The sequence below is a fragment of the Gouania willdenowi genome, chromosome 6, assembly GCF_900634775.1.
Source record: "Gouania willdenowi chromosome 6, fGouWil2.1, whole genome shotgun sequence".
In the NCBI taxonomy this organism is placed as follows: domain Eukaryota; kingdom Metazoa; phylum Chordata; class Actinopteri; order Blenniiformes; family Gobiesocidae; genus Gouania; species Gouania willdenowi.
The window spans coordinates 29,954,464-29,970,901 of NC_041049.1; the positions used below are offsets into that span (position 1 = coordinate 29,954,464).

The 16,438-nt window shown below is 39.9% G+C and overlaps 1 protein-coding gene across 2 annotated transcripts; it reads right to left on the bottom strand.

The window, feature by feature from the left end:
* Positions 1-1,221: 1,221 nt before the first annotated feature.
* Positions 1,222-16,297, bottom strand: c6h11orf24 (chromosome 6 C11orf24 homolog). Of its 2 annotated transcripts, XM_028450328.1 has the most exons (4): positions 16,147-16,297; positions 10,574-10,627; positions 7,155-7,393; positions 1,222-2,613 (listed from the first exon to the last, which is right to left on the bottom strand). In XM_028450328.1, the coding sequence occupies exons 3-4, from the start codon at positions 7,309-7,311 to the stop codon at positions 1,772-1,774; spliced, it is 999 nt and encodes a 332-aa protein (XP_028306129.1). In that variant the 5' UTR covers positions 7,312-7,393; positions 10,574-10,627; positions 16,147-16,297; the 3' UTR covers positions 1,222-1,771. The 2 variants fall into 2 exon arrangements, with proteins under 2 accessions (XP_028306129.1, XP_028306128.1); XM_028450327.1 differs by lacking the exon at positions 10,574-10,627.
* Between the last annotated feature and the right edge of the window lie 141 nt (positions 16,298-16,438).

Sequence of the window (16,438 nt, forward strand, 5' to 3'; positions counted from 1 at the left end):
GTATGCCTCATTGGTCAATAACTCCAAAATCATTTGCTTGAAGGGGGACAAGTACTAAAGCTAGGCCAATGCTAAGCTAATGCTAACAATAAACAAATGTTAATGCTAGGTTAATTTTAGGCTAATGTTAAGCTAATGCTAATATTAAACTAATGCGAATTAATGTTAGGCACATGCTAATGTTAACTGATGCTAATGCTAGGACAATGCTAACACTCGGCTAATGCTAATGTTAACTAATACTAATGCTTGGGTAATGCCAACACTAGGCTAATGCTAATGCAGTTTTCAATGACACGGGCCAGCACTTGCATCTTCACTTGCATTTTTTTCAGGAAATGCAAAAATTAAATATATTCTATTCCTCAACAGGATAAGTAAAATTCAAGGACAATTTTGCCTGTAGGGCTACATTGTATATGACATTACATTTTTATGTTTTTTAAGTGTGCAGGAGTAGGGGGAACATGGCTTCAGGTAAAGTCTGAAGGGGTATGGGACTGTGAAAAGTTTGGAAACCACTGTTCTAGTTAGTTCCCAGTAATCCCCGTAATATCACATCACACCACAAGAAATTCAAATTTCACAGGATTCGGATCTTTCTATGTCAGCCCAAAATTAAAGATCCATCATTGTTTTGCCAGAACTTTCAATATTTTGGGGGCAAACAATGCACCAAACTTTTCCATCTGTTTAGGAGTGTTTACACTGGAGATAAAAACAGATATTACAGCAGCAATTTCAACAATATACATCTTTTCTTTGAGCAAATGATCTATGAGTTATTGAACTATGATACCTACACAAGGTCTATGTTTGTTAGTATGAGTGAGTTGGAGCTGAGTCAAGGTGAAACCCTGTATAACAATTATGTAAGTTCTCAGGTATGTACTAACAGTTTGCAGAAGTTAGATTATATATAAAGGGACTTATGAAGCAGATTCATCATATCCTGCCAAAAATATAGCATCCCCCAAATAAGAGATCACTTCTCAACAGTGTAAAGTAGCCGTCAGAATATTCCAAAACACTTACTGGAGCCTAAAAATCAGCCAAAGCTCAAGATATGTCCCTCTACTGATATTACAATGAGTTGAGTGAGTGCTGTGATGACGGCCTCATCGCTGGTTAACATTGTAGAGGACAAAAATTAATCTGTAGACACATAGATCCCCCCCCCCCATCCCAATGAAGCTGAACGTGAACCTTTCTAAACTCCAAGAACACACCACATTTTCCTTATGGTGCAAAAGTGCAAAAAACATAAATCAACATATGTTTACACAACTGTCCACAGGGATTACCTGTATTTAAGCTCAGGCATTATTTTTCCTTGCACTTTGTTGTGAAGCATCAACCAAAGTCAAATACAATGGAAACTGACTGAGGTGGTGTCTCACACAGCAAATGGAACAATTAAGGACCATTGCAGCAACAGCCATATGCTGTGCTACACATCATTCACTCTGCATAGATTGAAAAATATTGAAATGACAGACAAGTTTTCTATGGTAGGATATTCCCACAGCCTGGGTAGGCTTAGTTACCATTACCAAGCAGCAATACATCTCAGTTGAGGCAACAGTGATACACAGGCTGCATGTATTAATATCTGAAATCAACATTGGCACATTAAATTTGAAATGCGACAGGAGAGAAAAAAAGGTCTGGATTTGTGTGAGGAAAACTGGGGGTGGGTCTGTAGATCCATCTGAATCCTGTCAGAAGTCCTCACCTCAGAAGCACCGACAGATGAAAGCCTACTGACCTCTCACACCCCAGAGTCTGAGTACATGCCATTGATTAGGTAGTCCACCTGAGTGTAGTCCTTCCTCCTGTAGCTCTCATAGGCCTGTGTGGTGAACACAGCCACTGTGACCAGGAAGAAGAGCAGACCAAAGAGGAGCACAGCCAGTAAAGACGCCGTGTCCACCAGCTGTCTGCTCAGAGCCACGCCTGCAGCCTCCACCAGAGAAACCCTGGTCACCGTGGCGATGGGCTCCCTGTCATCACCGGGAGTGGAAGCAACATCTGCAGCTCTGCTAGCAGGTGCTGGAGATACAGTGGTAGTGTGTACAGGTTGCACTGCTGATGACCCTGTGGTTTCAGGTCTACCTGTGTCCGTTGTTGATGGAGGTTTTGGGGCTTCTCTTGTTGTTGTAGCTTGTGATTTAGATGTGGTAGAAACTGAACCCAGTGGAGTCGTGACTGTAGACGCTGTGGCTGTGGTGTGACTCTTGTTCAAATATGCAGTGAGTGAAGGCCGACTCCTCGGGGCTGTGGTAGGAACAGATTTGCTGAATGCTTCTGCTGATGTTGGATGGGTTGATGGTTTGAGAGCTGGTACACTGGTAGGTGATGCCGTTAACGGAATGGATGCATTGGGATTTTTTGAAGGTTGGGTGGAAGGTGCTTTAGTACTGTTGGTGTTCAAAGTGACAGAGGGGGTAAGGGAGGAGGAGGAGTTAGGGGAGGTCTGGGCCTGGGTTGTGACAATCTTATTACTGCCATTGAGCCCTGGCACAGGCGTGCTGTCCTCCTGCACCGTAGCAGCTGTCCCATTACTGGAGGAGGACTTGGACACTTTCTGCGTTGGGACGTCGCTCTCATTACCTGGATGACAAAACACAATCAACAAGTAGATCAAAGACACAGAAGCACCGTTCCACTGATAAGCAACAACCACAACTCAGGACAAAGCCCGGGACTCATTGACAGTCCGGCCCACTTCGCGCGCGGTGTGGGGAGTGTTACGAGTTTTTGAGCTAACTCTTGTGTTCAATACCTCAGATTGCATACAGAGAGACATAGTCAGAGGTTTTGCTTTGCTGAATCAATCAATCAATCTATTAGAGATGAACAGAAAACGAATCAACAACAATATCAAGTCAATAGAAGAACAGGCACTCATCTAAAGCACAGCTGGGTCTGCTCACTCCCTGGGCCCCGAACGTAGATTTCTTAGCATTTTTATTCTATGTAATCTAGTGTTTCTCCTCCTTCGGATGGAACATGCAGGCTGCATGTGTCTTCTTTTGTTATGATACGCAAGACATTTGTGATTGTCAAGGTCAAACATGAGCTCATCAAAGATAAAGACATGCACAAAGAATATATTTTACTGTTGATTTAAAGCCATACAAATTATGTACAAGATTATTGATTTATTCCTTAATATTATTTATCATTTAGTGTCTATGGTGTCTGTTTATTTGATCTATTTAGGTAAATGAACGTGCTTTGTTTAATGTGTATTAAGTTTAGTATTTAAAATAGAATTATTCTTATTTGTTAATGATTTAGATTTTGTGCCTTTTGGGTCAAACTGACATTTTAGTGTTAATATGAGTGTCTTGGTTATTTATATCATTGCTTACGTACATGGTTGTTATTGTTAGATTTAGATTAAGTATATATTAGATGTTCTAAAACTGTTTGTCCTTGTCCTGTGGGGCTTCGAAAAAGGTTGGCCTGATTGAGAATGTATTTTATTAACAGGATTATTGAGTATAAAGACATATAATTATAGTATTAAACAGAAAAGGAAACCATGAATAATAATCTATTCCAACAGGAGCCAACCAGCAACATGAGTTTCATGTCCCTTGACGAAAATAACTGCATTTGATGTTGCTTTGGACCATGATCATATAGTAATTAATTAACTTGAACCCTTAAGTAGCCTACAGCAAAATAATTACAGCAGTAAAGTGATTTTACAGCATGTAGTGATAATGCAAACAGATCATTGATACAATAAAATGTGGGTGACCAATCCCCCAACCAAGCTCCAGTGTAAAGTGTACAGGAAATCTAAAACCACCTGTCAACCACTTACTAAATCTGATTATGTGATTAGAATATGGTAGACCTACCTTTGTTGACATTGAAATGCTGTGAACATTCCTACTAGAATAATATGGACCAAAACTCATTTCTCAATAAATTTTCTCAAAATGGTGATATAAAATATAAATCTTGATCATTTTATTTCAAATGAAGTCTGAGCAGAAAGACAATTCTGGGTTAAATTTGTTGATGCAAAATGTTACAAAGGCTCATTTACTAACAAACAGCTGCACAATGTGTGTCACTTTTGGCTTTTTCACCTGTAAGGGACAGCACGTGTGAGTGAGTTCTGTAGTGTAGCTTGTTATGGGGAAGGTCTGGGTTAGGACGCACTTACTGAACCATCTAACTGAGCTTTACATGCTGTTCTGAGAAGAAAGGCAATTTATTTGTATAGCGCATTTCATACACGAGGCAACTCAATGTGCTTTACATGATAAAACATTCAATTGTTTAAAATCTATAAGAACATTTAAAATAATCAGTAAAATCAATTCAAATCATCAACAAACATTACATCAACAACATGACCAAAAATCTCTCTCTCAAATCAATCACAGTAGAGAAATAAAAGTGCCTTTAACTTTGATTTAAAAATGTTCACATTGGCTGCTGACTTCAGCTCTGCTGGTAGTTTGTTCCACTTCTTTGCAGCATAACAACTAAAAGCAGCATCACCATGTTTACTGTGAGCTCTGGGCTCCACTATCTGACCTGTGTCCATAGATCTGAGAGACCTGCTGGGTTCATACCTGACTAACATGTCACTGATGTATTCTGGACCAAACCCATTCACAGATTTATACACCAGCAGCAGAACTTTAAAGTCTATTCTGAGGCTGACTGGGAGCCAGTGTAAAGACTTTAAAATTGGAGTAATGTGCTCTGACCTCTTTGTTCTGGTTAAGACCCGAGCTGCAGCGTTCTGAACCAGCTGTAGCTGTTTGATGCTCTTTTGGGGGATTCCTGTCAGAAGACTATTACAATAGTCCAGTCTGCTGGATATAAAAGCATGGACCAGTTTCTCCTGATCTTTCTGAGCCATTAAACCTTTCACTCTGGAGATGTTCTTTAGGTGGTAGAAGGCTGTTTTTCTCATAGATTTGATCTGACTGCTGAATGTAAGAACACCAAGGTTTTTGACTTGGTCTTTAGCTTTTAAAGATCGAGACTCAAGATACTTGCTGACAGCAGTCCTCTTTTCCTTGTTACCAAAGACAATCACCTCCATCTTGTCATGGTTTAGTTGAAGGAAGTTTTCACTCATCCAGCAGTTTACTTTTTCTAAGCAGTCACACAACACCTCAATGGTACCATAGTCATTTGGGTTCAGTGATAGATATAGTTGTGTGTCATCTGCGTAGCTCTGATAATCAACCTTACACTTCTGTAGAATTTGTCCTAAAGGAAGCATATAAAGGCTAAACAGAAGGGGTCCAAGAACAGAGCCCTGAGGAACCCCACAGGACATTGGTGATCTGTCAGATTCAAAGTTTTATTCAACATTTTGTAAAAAGTCAGCTCAAAATGGGCGACTTGGATTTTGCCCATGTTGGCAGGTGACGTCACCTAACGCCTCCTAGAATGTGAGCTCCTCCCTCTCCAACTATCTAACAGCTAAAACAAACACTGTGGTTTAATATAGAAAATATATTATTCTTTATCGCCATATATGTAAATACAAACTGCACTACTTTTTCTGCTGTCGATCGTGTTGGGAGTCACTGCTTGAAGCCACAGACCCATTGTTTGCACACATCAGCTGTTAGCACTCCGTGCTAATGCTACACCAGCCTGTGCAGCAAGACCCAAGAGGAAACGATGGGGATGTTTACGGATTCGTGGGTCACAGCGCTAACAACGGACTTTGTTATGGAATTGGACTTCTAACGGAGGACGGAGAGCGGTAAGGAGAGAGTCTGGTTGTGTTTGCATGGGGAAAGGAGGAGCTGCTGCTGTACTCCTGCAGCAACACGCACACACTTTTCCGACTCAAAATCATTGCACGTTGTTTGATTGCGTCACACGCTACTATTCGGCCTTGCTTTTAACTCACTAAACCGAAGGCCAAATGTGGCTTTTTTTTGCAATATTCGGCCACCGAATATTCGGTGCATCCCTAATTGAACAGTTATGCTACATTACGTTAGCAAAGACTAGCAGATTGTATTGCACATCCTTTAACAAGAGCAGCTCATTAGTGTCACACAGGCGCTGATCTAAAGGCAGGCATACACTGTGCAATTTTTTGGCACACTTTGAGCCGATTTTTGACCTGTGCCTCTATTTTTGGGATCGGAACGCGTGTCGTGCATCGTGTAGTATACATGGGGTCACGAGAAGTGATTAACACCTCACGACCAGCTCCCAATCAGCAATCGTATGGGCGTAAGGAAATCAAACACGTTTGAAATCGTTCCTCGTGAGTGTAGCTCTGTTGAAGCAGTGCTACAGACCGGCTTACCTTAAAATCTCACACTGCACATGTGTTAACACCATAGGACCGCTGTAAAATTGACGAACTGTACTGCCCACATCTGTCCAGCCAGCTCTTGGTCCATCACATCGCCGTCTTTCTTTTTTAAAGCTCTTTTTGCTGAGATTTCCGAGTGTCTCTCCACTTCCGGGTTCTTCTTCTGTTTTAATGACGACCCTTCAGAGTTCTTCTTCTAATTTGTATGTTGCATTTACGGAAACGAGACCCCAACGTGTTGTGTATGAACGCATAGTGTGAGCAGTCAGATCGTGTCAGAATATCGGTCCGTCAGACTCTTGAGTCGCACAGTTTGAGCTGGAGCTGAGTACGATTGAAAAAAATCACACAGTGTATCCCAGCCTAAAGGGAGCCGTTGGTTCATATTCAGACTCTTTGTGATGGTTGTTACATTGATGAATCAGCCTGTTGGAGAGCAGAAGATGAAGCTGCAGAAGCTTTGCTTTGATTTTCAGCTCATTTAGGAAGTCCTTTAGTTTACTAGTACAGTCACACATAATTGTCTACTAGTAAACAATTTTGCTTTACTAGTGAGGTCTCTCACTATTTCTAGTCTATGAGTAAAGCCAAAGATTCACTAGTAGTACTAGTAGACATAATGCAAGTGAAGTAAGAGAGATTAAACCATCATTTTTTAGAGCCAATGCCGCCCCCTCAGTAGCATATACACCAATGCTTACTAGTGATGCCAGTGAAACTTTTTGCTTTAATAGTAAACCAAAGTTGAGCACATGTAATTCAAATTATAGTACTAGTAGTGCTTATCTGTGGTTGATAAATCACTGTTATCACATTTAAGCTTCATACTCACATGAGGAGGAACAGTTGGCCTGGAGGAGGCGATCCGGTGGATCAGGGAGAACCTTTTTTGTTACACTTTGGGAGGAGTTGGCCAGTAACAGCAATAATAGACAGAGGATGCAGCACAACGATGGACTTCGTCGAAGCATCCAGTAATACTTGGACATGGTGTACTGGCACGCTCTCAAGGATTTAATGTGGCCACACACACACACCAATGAACAGCAGGTAAGGATCCACTTTCTGCACCTATAAAACACAAACACAGATCAAACAATGCAATGATGCCAAGTTCAGAATCAGAAGTAATTTATTTATCTCAGGGGGAAATTACCTGCGTTACAGCCACTCGAGAAATATTACAAATGAAAAGAATAAACATTAAAGAAAGATGTACATAATTAAGTAAAAAACTATTAATTAATTAAATAAGGATTAAATACAAATGCACACATTACAGTAGGAAAAAATAAAACAAGATAAATAATATTACAAATATATACAACAATCAAAGCTGTGAGGTTACAGTTAGAGGTGTCCCGATCCGATATTGATTTTCAATATCTTCTATTTTATTTTTTAATTTATTTTATTCAATCATATAATATTCTTATTCTAAAAGGTTAATTATATGTAATCCATTGGTTTATAATAAATGGGTATGTTTTTTAAATAATCAAGCATTTCTAACATTCCACACTACAAAATAAGTTACAAAAGTACGTATGATTCATGCGGATATTGCATCGGATCAATATCGGCCAATATGCAAAATTGCAAAATCGGTATTGTCTCAGAAGTGAAAAAGTTGCATCGGGACATCCCTAGTTACAGTGATGAATTGTAGAGTTTGATCGCCACCAGGCAAAAATGATTTCCTGTGGCGTTCTGTGGAGCACCGTGGTGGGATCAGCCTGGTGCTGAAGGTGCTTATGTCTGACCAGCACATCATGGAATGGGTGGGACTCATTGACCAAGATGGCCTCCTCTCTGTAACCACTGTCAGAAAGTCCAGTTTTACCCCCACAACATCACCGGCCTAGCAGACGAGTCTGTTAGCGTCTGGGACCCTATTCAATTGGAATTATCATCACTATTTCACAGAGGTGCTGCTATATCCTACTCAAATAGAAGTACTGTTACTTGATTGAAATTGTACTCAAGTACAAGTAGGTCATACAGTACATAAAATACTCAAGTACAGGTAAAAAGTAGCTCAATTAAATAGTACTCAAAGTAAAAGTTACTAGTTACTTTCACCTCTGCTATCTCACCACCAACCAACATGTTGATTACGAAACACATTTCTGTCTACTTGAGCTTAATAAAACACAGAAAAACTAAGTGTCTTGCTGCAACAAACTCTTCAAAAGCAGAAGGGCAACAATTTATTTATTTATTTTTTTAAAGCTGCTTAAAATACAAACCACTGGCAATGGAAGTTTACAGCACACTTCGTACATTTCATATTTATTAGATCCCAGTTATGGCCCAACACTCATTCTGCTAATGGTAACCAGTGACCACTGTAACAAAGGTTAGTCAATGTGTGCCATAATCTGACATTCAGTCAGGGATATTTTCAAGAAAGAATAAATAAATGTGTAGTTTTTACCATGTAATGTGAGCAGACGCTGCCACCCAGTGTCAGCACTACACCAGTCTCTGAGGAAACAGCAGCATCCTACCAGGGCCAAAGGTCCATAGCGGCACCTGTTTACTGTGCAGTGGGAGCCGTGAGCTCACACACAGCAGTCTATAGTAGCGTACACACAGCAGTCTATAGTAGCGTGTGGGATTTCCTTTGCTTAACCCAAAGCTGCAATGCAGTAACATCTAAATATGGTGATATGATGATATGCAGAGTCAGACAAATATCCCAGTGCACTGCTTTGCCATAAGTTTGAGAAATGAGTTAGTTTACCTGAAACATAGTTACGCCCTGTGTTCCCACTCTGATCGTATACGGAAACAACTTATTACGTATTAACAAATACAGATATGACTTGCCGCTGATATTTTCTGAACTCGGTCTAAGTACATCATAAAAAAGTATTTCTGATAGCTGTACAGGGCGATATCAGATATACCTGTAGACATAGTGTAGGCCTTAGAGATCAATGAATCAAAGATCATTCACTCACAAACAGATGGAAAAGGTTGGAATTGCTGTTTAAAAGTTTGTTTTGATCTCCACTGTAAACACTCTTACTGACGTTGTTGAAAAAGTAGTCTTAGATTGGGTATATCCCGATACAACTTTTTCACTTCCGATACCATACCAATAGCGCAGCCTTGAGTATTGGCCGATACCGATAAGATATCAGCGACTCCGGGCTGTGCTGGGGTTTGGGGGTGTCTCGGGTCGGCGTGGGGGTGGGGGTGCTTGGTAGCGGTGCTTGGGTTCAATTCAATTCAACTTTATTTATTTGGCAGACTACTGGAGGACAAAAACAGAAATCACAGTAAGAAAGAAGTAAAGACACTTCTAGACATCTATCTACGGGACTCCACATCCCACAATGCAATGCACATAACTTTTCAAATAACTAAGAGTGTTTACAGTGGAGGGAAAAAACTAACTTTTGAGCTGCTACTCCAACCTTTGACATGTCTGTGAATGAAACAGCTTTGATTTATTTATCTACACAACCAGAGCTGGGACAATACCCTTTGTCCCGATTCTATTTTAATCCCGATTCCTGGGTGCCAATTCGATTTAAATTGCGATTCTGCTTTTACAAGCATTACAATTCTACAGTGACGATTATTACAATTTTTTCCTTATCCAAACACATGTTGAATCCTAAACTTCTAGAAATATGTCAGTTTCAAAAAACAATGCACATCATATTCACTCATTCACTGATTTATCATTATTTATTCAGTGATTTATTATTATTTATGCTGAAATAAATAAAATCAAACCTCCATCAGAAAGGAGGTAAACAACTGTGCGGCACCTTATATCACTTAGCCATCCCGACACGGTGAAAACACAGGCACATTACGCTTGTGTAGAAAAGGTCCGGAAACATAGCCATATTCCCGGGAGCTAACGTATCTCTAGACACTTTCTTTGCTAAAGGGAAGTGCCAGCTGCTGCAACTCTTCTTCGTGAAGTCTTCCTCATGTTTGTACTCACTTGTTGGTACATTATCGCCACCCAATTTGATGCTGGGAAGCAGAATTGATTATTAAAATTGGCATATAAAAAAATTGCGATAAATCGTAACATCAATTTTTTTTCCCTCTCCCATCCTTAATTGCATTGTGTCCAAATATCAACATCATCAGCAAGTGCAAGAACGGTCACGGAAATCAATTACAAATGGACTTGATTTATATAGCGCCTACTTTGACCACTGAAGTTTTCCCAGAGCACTGACCAACCCATACCATTAAGTCCGAATGGAAGGAACTAATTACCGGTAGATGTCTTCACGTCCCCTCCTGCCCACGCCCTGTGTGCGCACACATCTCCTGACACCGTTCCCAGAAACACAAAGCACAAATGAGGATCTGAAGGTTATAAAGAACAAACATTTTCCAAAACTATAGATGTGAGGTATTATCGTGTCATTTTGGGGGCCATTTAAAATAAATTTAAAAAAAAAAACAGTTCAGATAGCTTTATCCATTTCAGAACATGAATTCTGCGTAGTCCTACCTACTGTATCTCCCTTTTTATATCTGAGCTCCAGTGCATACTAAGCTGGCCTTTAGTTAGATCAGTATAGTTTTATTCTTGGTAGTGTACCCTTCAAACTTTTTCACTTCTGATACGATACCAATATTTCTACCTTGAGTGTTTGTCGATCCGTTGATCGATCTGGTACGATAGCAGCATGAATCACATATACTTTCATTGCATATTTTGTAGTGTGGGATTTTACAATAGTCTTGAATGTAGATAAGAAAATGTTTAGGCCACACTTGCTACAAACTCATTTACCACTAATGTGGAATGCAAAAAAAAAAAGAAAGCACATTGCAAATGCCCACATCCCAAAAAAAAATGGAGCTAAACTTTTCCTCGGCTGGATTGACCCTTTTTTTTTTTTCATGTCACGGTTATGAAACTGAAATTTGATGACAGTGCTTTGATGTGTTCCTTTGATATCAAGAAATTGACAAAAGAATAACTGTACCTGAATGCAGTTCCCCGGAATGAGTGTTCGAAATACGTATTCTGAATACGTGTTCAGTTACTACCCAACACTGTATATAGATATTTATATTCATTTATTATTATTATCTATTTTTTTCCTCTTTTGTTCTCCATCTTTTATCGCTCGTCATATCTTTCCATAGTCCTCACAAGGATGTTTTTTTTCTCACCCGTTTATTATCAACAATGGTAGCATACATTTTAACCATAAACATAAGAATATTCCACAATTGAACAAAAATAAATAAATTAGGAGACAGAAAAATAACATCCATAAATCCATTAAAAACAAACAAATAACAACTGGTTTAACTTAAACATGAAAATATTGCACAACTGCATAGTATAAAAATAAAACCTACTGGATAGAAGTGCTGGAGCGCAGACTTGAATGGACTGCTTGTATCTGAGTGCTTCTATCTGAGATTTACGATACAGGCCGATATAATCCGATGATTTTCTTTGCCGCTATCGAACCGCTTTCTGATATCAATATCGGACATGGACACCCTTAGTATTCGTTCACGAATGCCTAACAGTTTATGAATTTCAAAAAAAATGGAAAAGCAGGCATCTACAGACCACTGTAAATTTAGATCTGGGAACTAGCCCTGAACCAAAAGTTCCAGGAACCAGAGGTGAAATTAAGGATTAAAAGTACTTACGTTACTGCAATTAAGTAGCTTTTATGGGTAGTTGTACTTTTTTGAGTATTTTTACTGGTACTTCAGTAGGTTATAAAAGAAGCAATTTGTTACAATTATACACCCAACCGTTACTGAATAAATTGTTATTTTTTGTTTTGAAATGATCAATGGACATTGTGAAACTACAAAAATAAATTGACCAGACAATTTAATGCATCACATCAAAGCCGACCAATCAGATTAAGCGTAATGCACCGTGCCGAAACAGGTTTTTTAGAGTTCACAAATGTACAGGTGCTGGTCATAATTAGAATATCATGAAAAAAATGTATTTAACTGAGTAATCCCATTCAAAAAGTGAAACTTGTATATTATATTAATTCATTACACACAGACTGATCTACAGTGGGTACGGAAAGTATTCAGGCCTCTTTAAATTTTTCACTCTTTGCAGTCATTTGCTAAAATCAAAAAAGTTCATTTTATTTCTATTTAATGTAAACTCAGCACCTCATCTTGACAGAAAAAACAGAAATGTAGACATTTTTTGCAAATGTATTAAAAAAAATAAAAACAAAACTGAAATATGACATGGTCATAAGTATTCAGACCCTTTGCTTTGTATTCAGACACATTTAACTCGCATGCTGTCCATTTCTTCTGATCCTCCTTGAGATGGTTCTGCTCCTTCATTGGAGACCAGCTGTGTTTAATTAAACTGATTGGACTTGATCAGGAAAGGCACACACCTGTCTATATAAGACCTTACAGCTCACAGTGCATGTCAGAGCAAATAAGAATCATGAGGTTGAAGGAACTACCCAAGGAGCTCAGAGACAGAATTGTGGCAAAGCACAGATCTGACCAAGTTTACAAAAGAATATCTGCAGCACTCAATGTTCCTAAGAGCACAGTGGCCTCCATCATCCTTAAATTGAAGAAGTTTGGGATGACCAGAACTCTTCCTAGACCTGGCCGTCCAGCCAAACTGAGCAATCGTGAGAGAGGTAAAGAAGATTGCTGTGGCTGATGCAGCAGAAAGATAGTTTTACAAAGTCAAATATCACTGCAGCCTCTACCAGTCAAGGCTTTACGGCAGAGTGGCCTGGCGGAAGCCTCTACTCAGTGCAAGACAAGATGAAAGCCTGCATAGAGTTTGCCAAAAAACAAATGAAGGACTCCCAGACTATGAGAAATAAGATTCTCTGGTCTGATGAGACCAAGATTTAACTTTTTGGCAATAATTCTAAGCGGTATGTGTGGAGAAATCCAGGCACTAGTCATCACCTGCTCAATACAATCCCAACAGTGAAACATGGTGGTGGCAGCATCATGCTATGGGGGCGTTTTTCAACTGCAGGGACAGGATGACTGGTTGCAATTGAAGGAAAGATGAATGCGGTCAAGTACAGATATCCTGGAAGAAAACCTCTTCCAGAGTGCTCAGGAACTCAGACTGGGCCGAAGGTTCACCTTCCAACAAGACAATGACCCTAAGCACACAGCTAAAATAACAAAGCAGTGGCTTTGGTACAACTCTGTGACCATTCTTGACTGGCCCAGCCAGAGCCCTGACCTAAACCCAATTAAGCACCTCTGGAGAGATCTGAAAATGGCTGTCCACCTACGTTCACCATCCAACCTGACAGAACTGGAGATGATCTGCAAGGAAGAATGGCAGAGGACCCCCAAAATCCAGGTGTGAAAAACTTGTTGCATCATTCCCAAGAAGACTCGTGGCTGTACTAGCTCAAAAGGGTGCTTCGACTAAATACTGAGCAAAGGGTCTGAAGAATTATGACCATGTGATATTTCAGTTTTTCTTTTTTAATAAACTTGTAAAAATTTCTACATTTGTTTTTTCTGTCAAGATGGAGTCCTGAGTGTACATTAATAAGAAATAAAATTAACTTTTTTGATTTTAGCAAATGGCTGCAATAAAAGAGTGAAAAATGTAAAGGTGTCTGAATACTTTCTGTAACCACTGTATTTTAATGATTATAACTGACAACTAATGAAAATCCTAAATTCAGTATCTCACAAAATTAGAATATTATTTAGGACAGATACAAGAAAAAATATTTTTAGAAATGAACTGTATGAACATAAAGTATGAGCATGTACAGCACTCAATACTTAGTCGAGGCTCCTTTTGCCTGAATTACTGCAGCAATGCGGCGTGGTATAGAGTGGATCAGTCTGTGACACTGCTCAGGTGTTATGAGAGCCCAGGTTACTCTGATAGTGGCCTTCAGCTCTTCATTGTTGGGTCTGGCGTTTCGCATCTTCCTCTTCACAACACCCTATAGATAGATTTTCTATGGCATTAACGTCAGGTGAGTTTGCTGGCCAACAGGGTTACCATGGTCCTTAAACCAGGTACTGGTAGCTTTGGCACTGTGTGCAGGTGCCAAGTCCTGTTGGAAAATGAAATCTCTATCTCCATAAAGTTAGTCAGCAGCAGGAAGCATAAAGTGCTCTAAAACATCCTGGTAGATGGCTGCGTTTGACCTTGGACCTAAGGAAACACAGTGGACCAACACCAGCACATGACATGGCACCCCAAACCATCACTGACTGTGGAAACTTTACACTCAACCTCAAGCAACGTGGATTCTGTGCCTCTCCTCTCTTCCTCCAGACTTTGGGACCTAGATTTCCAAAGGACATGAAAAACTTACTTTCGTCAGAGAAAATAACTTTAGACCACTCAGCAGCAGTCCGGTCCTTTGTGTCTTTAGTCCAGGTGAGACGCTTCTGACGCTGTCTCTTGTTTAAGAGTGGCTTGACACAAGGAATACGACAGCTGAAATCCATGTCTTGCATACGTCTGTGCGGTGTGATTCTTGAAGCACTGACTCCAGCTGCAGTCCAGTCTTTTTGAATCTCCTCCACATTTTTGAATGGGTTTTGTTTCACAATCCTCTCCAGGGCGTGGTTATCCCTATTGCTTGTACACTTTTTCTACCACATCTTTTCATTCCCTTCACCTCTCTATTAATGTGCTTGGACACAGATCTGTGAACAGTCAGCCTCTTTAACAATGACCTTTTGTGTCTGGCCCTCCTTGTGCAAGGTGTCAATGGTCGTCTTTTGGACAACTGTCAGGTCAGCAGTCTTCCCCATGATTGTGTAGCCTACAGAACTAGACTGGAGACCATTTAAAAGCCTTTTCAGGTGTTTTGAGTTAATTAGCTGATTAGAGTGGGGCACCAGGTGTCTTCAATATTGAACCTCTCCACAATATTCTAATTTTCTGAGATACTCAATTTGGGGTTTTCATCAGTTGTCAGTTATAAGTTATAATCATCAACATTAAAATAAATAAACACTTGAAATATGTCAGTCTGTGTGCAATGAATGTATACATTATACAAGTTTCACTTTTTGAATGGAATTACTGAAATAAATCAACTTTTTCATGATATTCTAATTATATAACCAGCACCAGTGTTTTTTTGTGATTTTGAAATGAATTCATTGGTGTTATTCTATTTTTAAAAAAATTATTTGTACATTTTGACAAACCTTTTATGTTACACAGATATCTTTGTGGAAAACAAACTAAGTTCCAATAGTGAAAGATTTGGTCTCTTCCTTTTTAAGTTCACACATGAGATGTTTACAGTATGCAAGGGACACGTGGCAAAATTAATTACTAAAAAATGTACATAGGGGGTGAAAGTAACTAGTATTTTGACTACTATTTGAGCTACATTTAACTTAACTTGAGTATTTTATGTATGACGTACCTGTACTTGTAACTTGTAACTTGAGTATGGATCACCAGTGTGTGTGTGTGTGTGTGTGTGTGTGTGTGCGTGTGTGTGTGTGTGTGTGTGTGTGTGTGTGTGTGTGTGTGTGTGTGTGTGTGTGTGTGTCACCAACAGGAACTTAGTGTTTGCTATGCAGACATGAACCGTCCTCCCTCAGTAAGGACACAGGGACAAACCCATAAAGTACACATCAAACACCCAGCGGGCTTCACACGCACGCACAGGATGGAGGAGGCACGCGCACACTGATGGCCATTCAACGAGGAAAGCTTTTTAAAAGCTCTGTGTGTGTGTGTGTGCGTGTGTGTGTGTTAACAGGAGCTGGTCTGAGAAGCAGCTGTATCAAAGCTACACCTGCTAGCACAACTTCACACGTCTATCAAAGTTGAGTGAGAGTAAAGGGCCTACCTGAGCTCTACGTGCACATCTGGATGCTGGTGTTGCTTGACACTCACAGGCCTCTGTGGACGGCTTTGCTCTCACACATTAGCTTAGAGCTCCTGGGTGTTTGGAGAGTTGTTGTTGTACAGGGAAAACACTGCTCACACTGCCGGGTTTCTTCTTCTCTTTACTCACGCAGATGCCTTTTACCGCCCCCTGCTGGTCTGTCTGATTCACACAGGACCCGCCACCAACCGCAGTCATAAAGTTGAGTTTTAAAATGTATTTTCTTCTTGACTTCAACAAAGATGTGATTTTT

Excerpts from the sequence above, each read along its gene's own strand:
- c6h11orf24 (XM_028450327.1), bottom strand. The coding sequence starts at position 7,311 with ATGTCCAAGTATTACTGGATGCTTCGACGAAGTCCATCGTTGTGCTGC. Across the intron at positions 2,614-7,154 it reads GGCCAACTGTTCCTCCTCAT|GTAATGAGAGCGACGTCCCA; the intron begins GTGAGTATGAAG and ends TTTGTCATCCAG.